Below are 17,582 nucleotides of genomic sequence, written 5' to 3'. Positions count from 1 at the left end.
TGAGGAAGTTCCTTTGTGTTCTTAATTTGTTGGAGGCTTTTTGTGATGAATGTGTGTTGATTTTGTCAAATGTTTTTCCTGCATTTATATCATATAATTTGTATCCTTTATTAATATAATATATTACATAAATTGATTTTTAGATCTTAAACCAACTTTCTATTCCTGGGATAAATCCCACTTTATCTTGATTTATGATCCCATTTATTTGTTACTGGTTTCAGTTTGCTAGGATTTTTATTGAGGATATCTATGTATGTATTCAGAACGGAAAATAATCTGCTGTTTTCTAATGTTGTCTCTGTCTGGCCTTGGAGTGAGACTAATAATGGCCTTTAAGATGAGCTGAAAAGTATTCTGTCTTACTTTGTTTTCCAGAAGAGTTTCTGAAGGATTGTGATTAATTCTTAAGTGTTTGATAAAATTCACCAGTGAAGCCATTTGGTTATTGGTGGTGAATGTGCTTGCATGCATATGTGTGTGTATCTGTGAAGCTTTCAAATTACACAAATACAGATTTTTGCTTGTTATAAGTCTTTTGAAATTTTCTACTTTTTAAAAATGAGTCAGTTTTGGCAGCTTCTGTTTTTCTAGGAATTTGTGTATTTTAAGTTATCTAATTTGTTGGCATACATTTGTTCATAGTATTCTATCACTGTTTAAAATTTCTGCAATATTGCTGGTGATGACTGTTCTTTCATTCCTGATTTTAATAATTTGAGTGTTTTTTGTTTTTTGGTTCAGTCTACCTGGATAATTGTAGATTTTCTTGATCTTTTCGAAGTACCAAGTTTTGGTCTTATCAGTTTTCTCTGCAGGTTTTCTATATTTAATTTCATTTATTTCCACTATAATCTTATTTTCTTCTTGATTTGGACATAGTTTGTGCTTTTTTTTATAATTTCTTAAGATATATAGTTAGGTTATTGATTTGAGATCTATCTGTCTTCTTTTCTAATATAGGTGTTTAGTTTTAAATTTTATTCTGAGCACTCTATTAGGTGCACCGCATAAATTTTGGTGTTTTGTGATTTTCTTTTTTTAAGCAAAAGTATTTTCTAGTTTCTGGTATGATTAATTCACTTGCTTTGAAAGTGTGTATTGTTTAATTTCTATGTATTTTTAAATTTCAAAGATATTCTTTTATTGATATAATTGACATATAACATTATATTAGTTTCAGGTATGCAACATAATGATTCTACACTTGTATATATTGTGAGGTGATCACCACAATAAGTATAGTTGACATCTATCACTGACAGTCACAATTTTTTTGTGATGACAAGTTTTAAGTTTTATATTTTAGCAGCTTTCAAATATACATTATAGTATTATTAACCATAGTCACAATGCTGTACATTACATTCTGATGACTTTTCTGTTGTTGTTAATTGAATTCCATTGTGATCTGAGAATGTTTTATATGATTTCACTTCCTGTAAATCTACTGAGGTTTGTTTGTGGCCTGGCATATGGTCTTTCTTGGAGAATGTTCCATGTGTTTGAGAAGAATGTGCATTTTGTTTCTATTTATTAGAGTGCCTCTAGATGTCTTTTAGATTGAGTTGGTTGATAGTGTTATTCAAGCCTCTGTGAATTTTTTTGTCCCATTGTTCTATCAAGACGGGGGTTTTAAATGTTGAGCTATTATTATTGAAATGTTAATTTCTCCTTTCTGTTAGTTTTTGCTTAATGAGTTTGTCGTCTTATTATTATATATGTATTTTATAGTCGGGCTTCCCAGGTGGCACTAGTGGTAAAGAACCTACTTGCAAATGCAGGAGACAGGAGACATAGGTTTGATCCCTGGGTGAGGAACATCCCCTGGAGGAGGGCATGGCAACCCACTCCAGTTTTCTGGCCTGGAGAATCCCTGTGGACAGAGAAGCCTGGTGGGCTGCAGTCCTTAGGGTTGCAAAGAGTCGGACACCGCTAGAGTGACTGAGCACGCATGCATGTTTATAGTCAGTGTATCCCACTGATGAATTAACCCTTTTGTCAATGAATTAGTCCTCATTGTTTCTACACACACTTGATGTTATTTTTTTCTTTAAAGTTTATTTTGTCTAATACTGGTATAGCCACTCTACCTGTCATAAGGTTGCTGTTTGCATGGTATACTTTTTCCATCATGTTACTTTGAACCTATTTATTTCTTTGAGTCCAAAGTGTGTCTCTATTCGAGGCATACAGTTGGATCTTATCTTAGTCTTTTTCGACTACCGTAACAAAATACTATAAGAGTAGGTGGCTTATAAACAAAAACATTTATTTCTCATGATTCTGGAGCCTGAGAAGCCCAGGATCATAGTACCTCCAGATTCAGTATCTGATGAAGGCTTCCTGGTTCACGGATGGACATCTTTTTGCTGTGTCCTCAAAGAGTGGAAGGAGCCTTCTCTTGAACTTTTTTTTTATGAGCACTAATCCCATATATGAGGGCTTTACCCTCATGCTCCTCCCAAAGTCCCCACCTCCTAATACCATCACTTTTGGGGGTTAGAATTTAAAAATATGAATTTTGAGTGGAGACATACATTCAGAGTGCTTCCTAGGTGGAGCTACTGGTAAAGAACCAGCCTGCCGATGCAGGAGACGTTAAGAGACTCGGGTTTGATCCCTGGGGCGGGAAAGTCCCCTGGAGAAGGGCATGACAACCCACTCCAGTATTCTGGCCTGGAGAATCCCATGGACAAAGGAGCCTGCTGGGCTACAGTGCATAAGGTTGCACACAACTGAAGCGACTTGGCACACATACACACATACATTCAGAACATAGAAGATCTTGTTTTTTATTTTATCATAAGCTGCTTTCACAGTCTCTACCTTTGATTAGGTTACTTAATCTATTTACATTTCATGTGAGTCAAGGTGTCAGCAAGGCTATGCTTCCTTTGAAGGCAGTAGGGAATGATCTGTTCCATGTCTCCCTCCTCTTTTCTTCAGGCATTCAGTCCTCCATATTTACACATTTTCCCTGTATGTCTTCATATTGTCTTCCTTTTGTGTATATCTGTTTCTGCCATTTTTGTAAGGACACTACTCATAAGATACAAGCATACTCTGTTTTATTGTGCTTCACTTTATTGGCACTTTGCAGATACTGCATTTTTTACAAATTGATTTTGTAGTAATTGTGTCCCTCCTACTGTCTCATTGGGACTTCTCCTTTGTCTTTGGATATGGGTTATCTTTTTTGGTGGGTTCCAGTGTCTTCCTGTTGATGGTTGTTCAGCAGTTGTGATTTTGATGCTCTCATAAGAAATGGTGAGAGCGCGTCTTCTACCCTGCCATCTTGAACTGATCTCTGTTTTTCACAAACTGAATGTTGCAGGCAACCCTACATTGAGCAAATCTATCGGCACCATTTCTCAAAAAAACATTTACTCACTTTGTGTCTCTGTGTCACATTTTGGTAATTCTTGCAATATTTCAGAACCTTTTCACTATTATAATATTTGTTATGGTGATCTGTGATCAGTAATTTTAAAAGTTGAAATATAATTGACTTATAATATTGAATTAATTTTGTGTGTATAGCCAAGTGATTCAGTTGTATATGTTTTCAGATTATATTTTATTGTAGATTATTAGAAGACATTGAATATAATTCCCTGTGCTATACAATAAATCCTTGTTGCTTATCTGTTTTATGTATGGTAGTTTGTATTTGTTAATCTCATAATCCTTATTTGTCTCTCTTTTCCTTCTTCTCCTGTTTGGTGACCATAAATTTGTTTTCTGTTTCTGTGAGTCTTTTCTATTTTGTGTATAGATTCATTTGTATCATTTTTTATATTCACATAGTACTTGTTATTCTCAGTCTGAATTGTATCACTAAGTACAGTATTTTCTATGTCAATCCATGCCTTTGCAGATGGATCTTTCTTCTTTAGGACTGAGTAATATTCTATTGTATATTTGTACCACATTTTCTTTATCTATCCCTCTGTCAGTGGACATATAAGTTGCCTCCATATCTTGGCTATTGTTAAATAGACCTTTAGTGAACATTGGGGTGCGTGTATCTTTTCAAATTATGGTTTTTTTTTTTGATTTATGTTCAGGAGTGGCAGTGGTGTATCATACGGCAGTTCTGTTTTTATTTTTGTATTTGTTTTAATGAATCTTCATACTGTCCTTTGTAGTGGTTGTACCAGTTTATGTTCCAACCAAAAGTTTAGGAGAGTTTCCTTTTCTCTACACACTCTCCAGCATTTATTGTTTGTAGATTTTTTGATGATAGCCATTTTGACCAGTGTGAGATGATACCTCATTGTAGCTTTGATTTGCATATCTGTAATAATTAGTGATGTTGACCATCTTTTCATATGCTCCTTGGCCATCTATATGTATTGTTTGGATAAATGTCTAATTTGGTCTTATACTCATTTTTTGATTGGGTTGTTTGATTTTTTTTTTTTTAATATAGAGCTGCATGAGCTGTTTGTATATTTTGGAGATTAATCCCTTGTCTGTCTCATCACTTGCAAATATTTTCTCCCATTCTGTGGGTTGTCTTTTTATTTTGTTTATGATTTCCTTTGCTATGCAAAAGCTTTTAAATTTAATTAGGTCCTATTTGTTTATTTTTGTTTTTATTTCAATTACTCTAGGAGGTGAATCCAAAAAGATACTGCTGTGATTTATGTCAAAGAGTGTTTTGCCTATGTTTTCCTCTAAGAGTTTTATAGTGTCCAGTCATACATTTAGAGCTTTAGTCCATTTTGAGTTTCTTTTTGTATATGGTGTTAGAGAATGTTCTAATTTTATACTTTACATATAGCCATCCAGTTTTCCCAGCCCCACTTATTGAAGAGACTGTGTTTCTCCATTGTGTATTTATTGCCTCCTTTGTCATGGACTAATTGACTATAAGTGTGTGGATTTATTTCTGGGCTTTCTGTTCTATTCCATTAATCTGTATTTCTGTTTTTGTGCGAATATCTACACTTCTAATTACTGTAGCTTTGTGGTATAGTCTGAAGTTAGGGAGCCTGATTCCTCTAGCTCTGTTTTTCTTTCTCAAGATTGCCTTGCCTATTTGGGGTCTTTTGTGTTTCCATACAAATATAAAATATTTTTGTTCTAGTTCTGTGTAAAATGAATACTACAATGAATAAAACTGCTGTGTGCACACTCATGTACAAGTGCCTGTATGGACACATTTTTATTTCTTTTGGGTAAATACCTAGGAGATGGGTTGTTGAGTCATTGAAAGTACATTTTCAACTTTGTTAAGAAACCGCCAAATGTTTTCCAGAAGTAATTGTGTCAATTTACATTTGCACAAGCAATGCAGTAGAGTTTTACTTCCTCAATCTTCCTGTCAGGACTTGTATGGTCAGTCTGTGTCATCATCCCTTATAATATATGTGTAGTGATATCTTTTTTTTTTTAAGAGCTATGTTAAAAATTTTTTTTATTTGTTTGTTTTGGCTCTACTGAGTCTTGGTTGCAGCATGTGGGCTATTTGTGTGGGTTCAGTGGTTGTAGCACATAGGCTTAGTTGCTGCATGTGGGGTCTGGTTCCCTGGTCAGAGGTCAAACCCATGCTCTCTGCATTTGAGTGCAGAATCTTAGCCACTGGATCACTAGGGAAGTCCCATGTGGTGATATCTAATTGTGGTAATAATTGCATTTTGTTGATGAATGATGATATTGAGCGTCTTTTCATGTGTCTGTTGTTATTTTGTATATTTTCTAAAGTATCTGTTGAAATATTTTGCTCCCTTTCCCATTTTTTGAAAAGACAAACTGTTTTTAAAAGACCAGAAAAATGAGATTAATGATATTGAGCATCTTTTCACATACATATTGGCTATTCGTGTGTATTTTCTGTGATGTGTTCATTTATTTTGTCCTTGAGGAGGAAGGACACAAACCTCTACCCCGCAGTGGTTCTCTGACTGGGGCCATAATTGGACAGACAAAATACAGATAAATAAAAGAAAAACAAACAGAATCTATTCAACACATGCAGTGTGCATATACATGGGAGAAATTCTATAAAGAGTAACTCAAAGGAGTAGTTACAGCTTAGGCTTATATAATGTATTAGCAAAGGACAATAAATTTCTAGAGAAGTGATAAGACAGAGGAAAAAGATTTGCTATTCCAAGGATGGCGAACTGTGGAATAGAACGTATATGGGGGAAACTAATAGGAGATAATGTTTGATTAGTAAGGCTTGTTATGTGAATTATATTCCTGGGCTGATAAAGAGTCTCTGGTGATAAATAGTGTAAACCTGCTTTTAGGCAAGCAATGAGTGGACAGGGAACCTTTTTGGCATCTACTCTCAGTTGCTTTCAGTTCAAAATAATCCTTGTGCCAAAGAGGCATGTTTTGTGGTAGCATATTTTTATTTCCTGCACCCCCCCTTTTTTTTTGAAGGACAAGAAATACTAAAATTAAATTATGAAAAAAGAAACTAAAACATTGCCTTCATTCCAGCTGTCAGTTTCTAGAATCTAAAAATAGGACACCATGTTTTGAGAAGTGATTTTTTTCCCTGAGTTTTGAATTTAGCCAAGTTTAATATTTATGCATTCATTGAAAAACTGCTTTTGTTGAAAAATTTAAATCGAACAAAATTTGAAAAAAAATTTTTTTTCTATTGTGGTTTTGCTGAGTTTTTTTTTTCATAATTACAGATTTTTACGTGTATGATAAGTACTACAGAAGAAATGTGATATAATTTTTATTTTCTGGGAGTGATAATTTTTAAACTTTGAGTACATCAATCAGCAACTATTTTCCCTTGTACATTAAATGAATAGTAGAGTAATAATTCATAGCTTAGAAGGGGACATTTTGTAAATAGACTGTTGGATGATTCTAAAAAGCTTAGGTGAGAACTTCCCTGATGGTCCAATTGGCTAAGACTCTGCTTTCCCAATGCAGAGGGCCCTGGTTGGAGTCCCAGTCAGGGAATTAGATCCCATTTGCTGCAACCAAGAGTTTGCATGCTGCAATGAAGATTGAAGATCCTACATGCTGCAGCTAGGACCTATTGTAGACAAGTAAATAAATCATAGTAAAAAAGAAAAGCTTAGATGAGACTTCCCTGGTAGTCCAGAGGTTAAGACTCCTCGCTTCCACTGCAAGGGGCACCAGTTTGATCCCTGGTCAGAAAACTAAGATCCCACTAAGATCCCTTAAGGTGTGGCCACAAAAAAAAAAAAAAAAGCTTATGCATGTATTTTAGCAGGGATGGTATATATATCATCAATAGAATGTTGGGTTAGGTGGAGATCTTCATTTAGCTGTCCTCTACTCTTTATTTTTATTGTGAAATATAATGCATCTACCAAAAAATGAATAAAGGGTAAACTGTTTAATAAATTATTATAATTTAATATGTTTTTATATAACCACCATTCAGGTATAAAATAGAAAATTAGCCCAGAAATTCCATGTACCTTTGTAGTTACAACTCCCTTTCCTCTCCTTTAAAACTAACCTGTCTCCTAATCTTACTTTTTTGGGATAGTATTGCCACCTAAGTGTGTCTCCCTAAATACTAAGTTTAGGTTTTGAATGTTTTTCTTTATTCTGAATTTAAGTTTCTATTTGAATATCTGTAGAAATAATAGGGCTAGGTGGAATTGTAAATTGATACAGCCACAGTGGAGAACAGTATGGAGATTCTTTAACAAACTAGGAATAAACCTACCATATGATCCAGCAATCCCACTACTGGGCATATACCCTGAGAAAACCACAATTCTAAAAGACACATACATCCCAGTGTTCATTGTAGCACTGTTTACAATAGCCAGGACGTGGACGCAACCTAGCTGTCCCTCAACAGGTGAATGATAAAGAAGTTGTGATACATATATACAATGGAATATTACTCAGCCATAAAAAGGAACAAATTTGAGTCAGTTGTAGCAAGGTGAATGAACCTAGAGCCTGTTATACAGAGTGAAGTAAGTCAGAAAGAGAAAAACAAATATTGTCTATTAATACACATATATGGAATCTAGAAAAAATAGTACTGATGAACCTGTTTACAGAGAAGAAATGGAGATGCAAATATAGAGAATGGTCTGGTTGAAACAGCAGGGGAAGGAGAAGGTTAGACAAATTGAGAAAGTAGCATTGACATATATAAACTATCATGTATAAAACAGGTAACTAGTGGGAAGCTGCTATATAACACAGGGAGCCCAGCCTGGCACTCTGTAACGACCTAGAGGGGTGAAATGAGAGGGGAGGGAGGCTCAGGAGGGAAGGGAAATGTATATAAATATGACTGATTCACATTGATGTATGTCAGAGATCACTGCAGCATTGTAAAGCAATTATCCTCCAATAAAACATAAATAAAATGAGATCCTAAAAAAATGTTCTGAATCAATAATATAAGAGTTGATTCCTATGTGGTCTCTAGATACTTAACTAAATAGAGTAACAAACCCTGGCTAATAGTGTGAGGTATATTTATTTGGATTATTCTTTTCAAACTGGAATGTGTTTTATAGATGATTTTTATATTCTTAAATAAGTATTAAAGGGATTTTTAAAAAGAATGCTAGGGCATTTAAATATAGAAGTTTTAAAAATTTACCTTTAATTAGAATATTATTAGTCAGATTACAATAAAGCAAATTTATGAACGTGAAATAAGTATTTTCACAGAGAACCCAATTGTCTTTTTCACTTAGAACCAATAATTAGAATTACCAGTAAAATCACCAATGGTAATTCTTTTTTTGTTTTTAACTTTTTGTGTTGGAGTATAGCCAGTTAGTAATGTGGTAGTTTCAGGTGAACATTGAAGGGACTCAGCCATGCATAACATGTACCAGTCGTGATTCTTACTTGATTTGGGTGAATAGAAAAATGACATTTTCCAACATTGGAGATTTTCATATTTAACAATTTTTAAATTACCGTTAGGATATTTTTTCAAATAATTTAGCAGATTACTAATAGTCAGTTTTCTAATCAGACTGAAAAGTAGAACTTATATATCCTTAGGATTTTACAAGTGTTTTCATTTGATCATTTAGAATTTTAAGTTATACAGTTGTAAAACCTTATAAAAGAGTAATCCTGAATGTAAAAAATAGTTTCTTTTCACTAATTAATAGTTTTTTGGCTAGGTAAGCATGTTTACTGTTCTTTACAGAATAAATTGGTTGATATTTATCTACATAAATAGTGTTTGCTTAGCATAAAAAATAGAAATAAAGACAAATAGAAAGCAGGAAACAACACAGCCAGCCATCCTTAAAATTTAAAGTAGAAGATTTTAAGAGACCAATAAGTAACATTCTATTAAGCGGTTTTATCATGGTATATACTTAACCATTCTGCTATTGCTGGGATTTTAAAGTTGCTTGTATTTTTTTGCTGTTATAAATAATACTGTGATGAACATCTTCATGCATGACTTTTCCCCATACGTTTTGTATTTTTTTGGTACAGGATTCCAGGTGTGGAATTATTTTGTTAAGAATAACAAACATGCGAAATATTGTTAACATTTTCCCACATTTATGCTTTCTCAGTCTTTCATTCATATATTTAAGTGCATATCACATATGCACATTCACATACACTTTTTCCAGAACTATTTGAGAATAAGTCACAGACATCAGGCACTTTACCTTTGAATACTTTAGTCTGTACTTCTTAAAAACAAGGAATTCTTTTACATGATAACCACAATACATCATGAAGAAGATTTATACTAATTTCTTTTTTAATATCATTTTTGGCTTTTAATTACATTAAAAATATTTACTTTATTTATTTGGCTTGTCGAGTCTTAGTTGTGGCACACCTGGTCTTCATTGCATCATGTGGGATCTTTGGTTATAGTGCACAGACTCTCCAGTTGCTGCACACGGGCTCAATAGTTGCTCTGTGTGGCCTTCAGTAGTTATGGTACACAGAAACCTGACTAGGGCGACATGTGGGCTTATTTGCTCCATGGCATGTGGGACCTTAGTTCCCTGACCAGGGATCCAACCCTCATCCCCTGTACTGCATGGTGGACTCTTAATCTCTGGACCACCAAAGAAATCCCTATAATAATTTCATATTATCATCTCATGTAAAATCTAGAATCAGAATTCTCTAAATGTCTCCAAGATGTCTTTTTTTTTTTTTAAAATCTAGGATCAAATTGAGGTTCATGCATTATATTTTTTGGTTTTTATGTCTCATTAGTCTCTTAATCTTAGAATAATCCCACCATCTCTTCACCCTCTTAAACCATGACACTGACTTTTTTGAAGAGCTCAGGCCAGTTGTCTCGTAAGATGTCTTATATACTAGATTTTAAAAATTTGTCTAGGTTTGGCCTTATGATTAGGTCCATGTTACATTTTTGGCAAGAATGCTTCCTAGCTGATGTCATTTGCTTATTGTGTCATATCAGAGGATACATAATATCTCCTTGTCCCACTGTTGGTAGCCTTATCTTTGACCACTTGGTTAAGGTGCTAGCTGACAGATGTTTAGTTACAAAGATGCCTTTTTCCTTCATAATTAATAATTGTTTGTGAACCTGATTATCTGTTTGCATTGTGCTGACATCAAGGTGGCTGAGCACTAATGGGAAAAAAATGACAAAACAGAGTATGTTTGTGGCATTATAAATTCATAATTATTAATCTTACTGGATTTCTCAATCCCAAGATAATCGTACCGTGTTTTGCTAGTCGTCTTGTGTTCCCCCTCTACACAATGAAGATTTGAAGCCTTTTCTCTCCTCAACCCTGTATTCCTTTACCTTTCATATTACTCTGAAAAAATGATCTTGGTTTCTGGAAGAAGGCCATCATAAATCAGCACAGTGGAGCAGTTAAGAGTGCTGTCAACAGAGTTGAGAGTGTGTGGCTCTGGATCCCACTCTCACTATTCAACCCATTTTACTGTGGGCCAAGTTATTAATCATTCTGTCTTGGTCTTCTCAGTTACAGAAGAATAGTTACCTTTGTACCTCATGGAGTTGTTGGTGTTCAGTTGCTCAGTCGTGTCTGACTCTTTGTGACCCCATGGACTGCAGCACGCCAGGCTTCCCTGTCCTTCACCATCTCCTGAAGCTTGGTCAAACTCATGTCCATTGAGTTGGTGGTGCCATCCAGCCATCTCATTCTCTGTCATCCCCTTCTCCTCCTGCCTTTAGTCTTTCCCAGCATCAGGGTCATTTCTAATGAGTTGGCTCTTTACATCAGGTGGCCAAAGTACTGGAGCTCAGGCCAAAGGACTGAGCTTCAGCATCAGTCTTTCCAATGAATATTCAGGATTGATTTCCTTTAGGATTGACTGGTTTGATCTCTTTGCAATCCAAGATACTGTCAAGAGTCTTCTCCAACACCACAATTCAAAAGCATCAATTCTTCGGCACTCAGTCTTCTTTATGGTCCAACTCTCAAATCCATACATGACTACTGGAAAAACCATAGCTTTGACCTCATGGATTAGTTGTGAGGATTAAATGAAGTAAAGCATTATAAAGGGCTTAGCGTAGTTTCTGGTATATCGTGCATGTTCAATAAATACTAGCTCTGTTTATGCCACTTCTTAAGAAACTTAATTATAATGTTAATTATTCTGTCTCCTGTATCATCAACGTCTCCTACTTTGTTGAACTCTTTCCCGTAAGCACTTAAACTTACACAAATATTTTCAATCTTAAGCTAAGTAACCAATAATTAACTCAGAAGACCTATCTTGAATCTTACATTTATCCTCAGTCCTTGTCCTATATCGGAGAAGGCAATGGCGCCCCACTCCAGTACTCTTGCCTGGAAAATACCATGGACGGATGAGCCTGGTGGGCTGCAGTCCATGGGATCGCAAAGAGTCGGACATGACTGGGTGACTTCACTTTCACTTTTCACATTCATGCATTGGAGAAGGAAATGGCAACCCACTCCTGTGTTCTTGCCTGGAGAATCCCAGGGACGGGGGAGCCTGGTAGGCTGCTGTCTATGGGGTTGCACAGAGTCAGACATGACTGAAGCGACTTAGCAGTAGCAGCAGCTTGTCCTGTATCCCCCTTTCATAGCTCTGTGTCAACTGCCTACATTTGCTGTATCCATGTCCCTTTTCTTCTTTCCTGTTTCTGCTCCCACCATTCCATTAAATTATCCCTAAGTCACCATCACCTCTGTAAATTCATTATTTTTTCTCTTCATGTTTTCTTTATTCTTCACAAAAGATCAAAGTCATCTTTTTAAAAATACAGCTATGATATCATCATTCTTTTATTAAAACTAGGGGATTGATACTGTTGTTGACATTAAAGTTTCAAATCCTCAATATAATCCACACAGTTCTGCCTAACTGCCCATCTTTATACAAATTTCCTCTTCATTCTAAGCACTTGAGCCAGGTAAGTCCTTTAATTTTCTTGAACAAACTTTCCTCATGTCTGAGCATTTACATTTTATACTCCTTTTTGAACCGCTCTTCATTTTCCACTTGTTTCCTTTGGATAGTTTCAACTTCAGTAAAAGTCATATTCTTAGTAAAACTTCCCTTATCTGGTTCAGTAGAAATGCAGCATCTGTACTTTTTGTTCATATTGCTCATTACAGTTGTAATTAAATAGCTAATTGGATAATTCTTCCTTGAAATGTAACCTCCACAAAGGCAGGAACTGTAATTGTTTTGTTTGTTGCCAATTGTTTTGCTAGAAGGTATTTGGTAAGTATTTGTTGGATGAAGAATGAACTTTTATTCATTCAGAGCAATGTCTCTCATCTTTTTATTGTTTAATGATAATCCTAAAATCTGTAAGTGCTTTCTGTAGTGGCTCCTTGGAAGAAGCAGCAGCTCCCACTTCTTCTACTAGATGATCTGAAGATACAGCCCCAAGGGGCAGGTGCAAACAAGTCATTTCTTTGACATGTTTTATCTTAAACATACACAAACACTGCTTTCTGTTTCTTAATATTCTTACTTTTGTTGAACAAAAAGGGTCTAAAACTGATACTAGGGAGTAGAATAGACACTCTTCTAATTAAACATTTTCAATTCTTCCCACAATTCTTCATTTGACATTGTTTTACATCAACTTGGTAGCCTGTTCACAGTACTGTGTTTCATGGTTCAAGAACTGAACACAGTTCTCCAAGTATCATTGGTACAAAGATTTGTTAAATGAGTAATGGGCAAAATATAATGAGGCAAAAAGCTGACAGTGCTTGGATTTATCAGTTTTACTTTTGAAATTGGTATACATACAGTGTTTTAAGTTGACCTATTTTTAGAAATAAGGTAAACCTAAATGTGTCTTAAGACTATATAGAGTTAAGACTGTAGATGATGTACTGTTATCTTTAGGTTTAATTATGTTTCCAAATCAACAAATACTAAACTAAGAACTCATTTGTAATGCAGGAAGTGGTTGCCTTTGTGAGGTGATGTGCAAATGAATATTGTTCCACGGATAGTGTGGGTAAGCACAGATTAGTTACCAGGAATCCCAACAGCTGTGCATGTGTGTGACCACAATTGTAGTATTTCAGACAGAATTCTGAAGGAAATCCCAATTTAAGTGAAATGTGCTTTAGTTTTTCATGTATATTTGAGAATGGTTAGGCAGATTTTTTTTGTTATGGTATTTACTACTCTGGTTAATTGCTTGAAGAACTGAATTAGAATTCCTGAAGGTTTTCATTTGTTATAATTTGTGATGAATACATGTTATTATATAATATTTAGTACTGTATGTATTAATTATTTATGTGTATAACAGGCAACTCAAAGTTATGTTGACGAATGTCCTATGGACGGATTTAGGACGAAAATTCAGAAAGACCCTACCTAGAAACGATGCTAATTTATGTGATGCCAACAAGGTGCAGTCTGACTCATTGCCTTCGACATCTGTTGACAGCCTAGAGACATGTCAAAAATTAGAACCTCTTCACCAAAGCCTTAATTTATCTGAAAGGTATGTTGTTCAGTATTGATTTTGTTCAGCTTACTGCACTGGAAGTACTTTAAGTCCAATGATCTTAAAAATAAGATTGTTGGAAATGATCCTTAAGAAAATCGGCATATACACGTGTAACTCCCTCAAATCTTAAAGCTGACAATCTTAATTTACAAAGTTAATGACTCTACATTTTGTTTAATCAATTGGGTTAGAATTATTTTTAAAAACAAATAATATTCTTAGTACATTTAACTTAATAATTTGATTCACATATACATATTTTTAGAGATTCACGTATATAAAATGAAGAACTAGATATAGACAGGTAGATGAGGACCTAGATTTTGTTAGGTAAGGACCTAAATATTATCTCAAAGGTATGTTAAAGATGAAAAGAAAAAAAAAATGTCTGTCTATCTATGGATCTTTTAAATTTTCTGCTTCTTATCATTTGTTGGTGTTTAGTTGCTTAGTTGCATCTGACTCTTTGTGACTCCCTGGACTGCAGCATGCCAAGTATCTTTAACATAACTTTTAAATATTATTTAATCTAGGTCCTTACCACTTTTTATTTTGTGAGCTTTCTTATATTTTACATGCATTTAAAAAACAGGAGATGATTTTGAATTATTACTCCCAGATTTTTAATAATAAATATGCAGTTTAATTTTGAAAGCTAACAAGACCTGTTTTGTTCTATATATATATTTTTTAAATTGTATGTGAAGTTTGGGACTAAAAATTAGAAATTAGCTTTGGGAATTTTTGACCTATAACATAATGTTTTAAATGTATTTCCATTTACAGTTTTAACCCTTAAGTGAATTATTTTTTTAGGGGAAGTATTTAGTTTCAATTAGAATAGCATGCCATTAGCTAGATGGTGCTTTGATTATTTGGTCTGTAACCTTAATGGCAATTTTTTTTTAGCAATATTTTTAATATTTTTTATCCATTTATTTGGCTGTGCTGGGTCTTAGTTATGGCATGTGGGATATAGTTCCCTGATCAAGAATTTAATCAGGCCCCTTGCACTGGGAGCGCAGTCTTAGCCACTGGAACACCAAGGAAGTCCCTGGATAACAATTTATAAGTGCTTTAAGCCAAGATCCAGCTGAAACTTGGTGACTTTCAGCACAATTACTTTAAAAACTAAAGTAGAACTCTGTCACAACATTTGAACATAGTGTTGTGCAGTACTTTTTTTTTTTAAAGGACACTTCTTTTAAAAAATGCAATAACATAAAAAGCTATATAACAAGAATTCCCGTACTATATCATACCTGATGTAAATTAAATTTTCTAAAGCACACAAAATCTTAGACACTTAGCTTTAGTAATTTATGAAGAAGCAATTTACTCTCATTGTCCTGAAGTACAGCGGTTTTCTTTCTTAGTACAGGTGAGCTATTCCTTTACTGTGCTGATAGATCTAAATAAAGGGGGCTGCTTAAAGGGATGGGCCTTCCAATCCCTTTGGTTCTTTTGAGAAGAAGCTCCAGCTCTCCTCCAGATGACATCCATCCCCTCATCCCATGTCTGATCTTTTTGAATTAGAACAGTGTGAGGAGAACAGTGTAATGCGTCATCCCCCAGAATAGTTTTTCTTACCAGAAATTGTTAGCAGCTAGATTATGTGTTCAGGAAACTTAAATATAATGTGAAATAGAGTCCCAATAAGATTCTAATTCGTTTTTTTACTGTGTATGTGTGTTTCTGTTCCCTTACTCAGATGAGCTGCCACTTAGTCCAGACCTTCCCCTCAGCTCCAGGTGTCTTAGGTTTAGCTTGTTTCAAAGTGAGTAAATCATCTTTGTTTTCAGACTTGTTCCTTTTTTCCTGTCTTCTCCCTGTCTGAATATATGACTCCTTTTCACACTTAGTTCTTTGCATTAGAACTTAGAAATTGTCCTGGCTCCTGTTTTTCCCTTACTCTTTGTATCTAATCATTTATCAAGTCTAGTTATTTTTGCCTCCTAAATCTGTCTTCAAATGATCTTTTCTTCCTCTTTCTCACCACTGCCCCAGTTCAAACCCTGATAACTTTGTGCCTTTATTACTCTGATCGTAATTTTATTGGGCTTCCTGTGCATAGTCTTTTTTTTCGTCTTCATTATTTCACCATATTTTTGCTGAAGTATGAAGATGTTATGTGTCACTCTGCTATTTAACATCTTTCTGTGGCTCCAGATAATCTTTAGGTTAAAGTTCGAACTCTTTACCTTGGCATTACAACGTCCATAATTATTGCACCTTGATTGTCTCTAGCCTTGTGTCTGTCTACTCTTCCACATTCAGTACTGTGCTTTAGAATTAAGGAACTGCTGGTAGCTCACTGAATGTATAATGTTGTTTTATACCTCTGAGCTTTTTGTCCTCTTATCTTGGGAAAAATTTCCTTTTCCCATTTATTGACTGATATTGGTCTTTAACACTGAACTCATTTCCATCTTCTTGGGAAGCCTTCTTCAATTCCAGCTGCCACATCTTTCTTTGATCTCTTTGGGAAAGCTGCCTTTTCTGTATCATAGCACCCATAACATTTAATGTGATTTCTCTGCCTCCCTTACTATAAGCTTCATAAGGGCAGAGACTATGTTTTATTATTTTTTCCTTACACAGTTCTGGGCACATACTGAATTCTCGATAAACGTTTGCTGAGATTACTTAGCAGTTCCAGTCTCTTTGATTGAAATGTCTTTTCCTCCACCCAAACCAATGATCTGCTCTGTAATTTTGGTCTCAGACAGGAAAAGAGGTATTATAAGCTTCAAATAAGAAAATTGGAGAGCTGTTTAGGGTATAGGTTTGGATAGATGTTTTCTGTGTGGAACTTGCTATCTAGAATAGGAGACTTAGACTTTCTTCAGACTTTGCTTAACTTTGACATGATACTGTTTGTCTTATTTTCATTTTACTTGGCTAAGATGTCATTATTTCAGAAAGATGAAAGGAAGAAAAACTTAGGTTTGGTTCTTAATTTTAACTTAAAATTTAACTACCGAGTAAACCAAAATTACTTATTCATTCCCAGCAATGGCTTCTTTTTTTTTTTTTTACTTTTTAAAAGTTTTGTCTACTTATTTTTAAGTAATTTTAAAATTTTATATTGGCATATAGTTGATTTACAACATTGTAATAGTTTCAGATGTACAGAAAAGCACATTCTGGGATCTAAAGGTAGTGATCTAAGTATGTTGCCCTTTAATGAAGACATTTTAGCCTTTTAATTTCTGGATAAAGTTGAGAAGAAAAACAGAAAATATGTGATCCCAATCAGTCTTATTAAATAATGAAGGAACGAGTCAAGAGTTTTAGAAATGTCAAGCTAGCAGTATGTGGGATACACACATATCTTTTAAAATAAATAAACCATATTTTAGTTTAGGTTTTATCTCCATATGTGGTTCATATCTGTTTTCCTGGGAGAATATTTCCAGATCTTTATAAGCCTTGGTCAGTAGGCAAGAAAGAACCTAGTGGGAGATACGTGCAAAACTTTTGAGGAGGTAAACCATCTTTATCTTGTCTTCATTGATTAACACCAGAGATTATTAGAGAAATACTGGGACAGTGTACAATATTCTGTTAAAAAAAGTTAACTCCTGGTTCTTGGGATTTCCCTAAATGGTGTAATTATATTTATCCGTGTTTTTCTTAAGTTTAT

At 34.6% G+C, this 17,582-nt stretch overlaps 1 protein-coding gene across 9 annotated transcripts in view; it reads left to right on the top strand.

Moving 5' to 3' along the window:
• The window catches only part of SENP7 (SUMO specific peptidase 7), a 171,947-nt gene that overhangs the window by 66,126 nt on the left and 88,239 nt on the right, over window positions 1-17,582 (top strand). For 6 of the 9 annotated variants that reach the window (XM_061426761.1, XM_061426772.1, XM_061426786.1 and 3 more), the window contains one exon: window positions 13,733-13,930. The exons of the other annotated variants lie outside the window; for them this stretch is intronic. In XM_061426761.1, coding sequence (XP_061282745.1) covers window positions 13,733-13,930 — 198 coding nt within the window. The remainder of the gene's footprint in view (window positions 1-13,732; window positions 13,931-17,582) is intronic. 9 annotated transcript variants of the gene reach the window in all.

The sequence above is a fragment of the Bos javanicus genome, chromosome 1 (genome assembly GCF_032452875.1).
Source record: "Bos javanicus breed banteng chromosome 1, ARS-OSU_banteng_1.0, whole genome shotgun sequence".
NCBI classification, from domain to species: Eukaryota; Metazoa; Chordata; class Mammalia; order Artiodactyla; family Bovidae; genus Bos; species Bos javanicus.
Note: the sequence above shows the minus strand (reverse complement) of the source record. Positions and strands in the feature narration are given on the sequence as shown.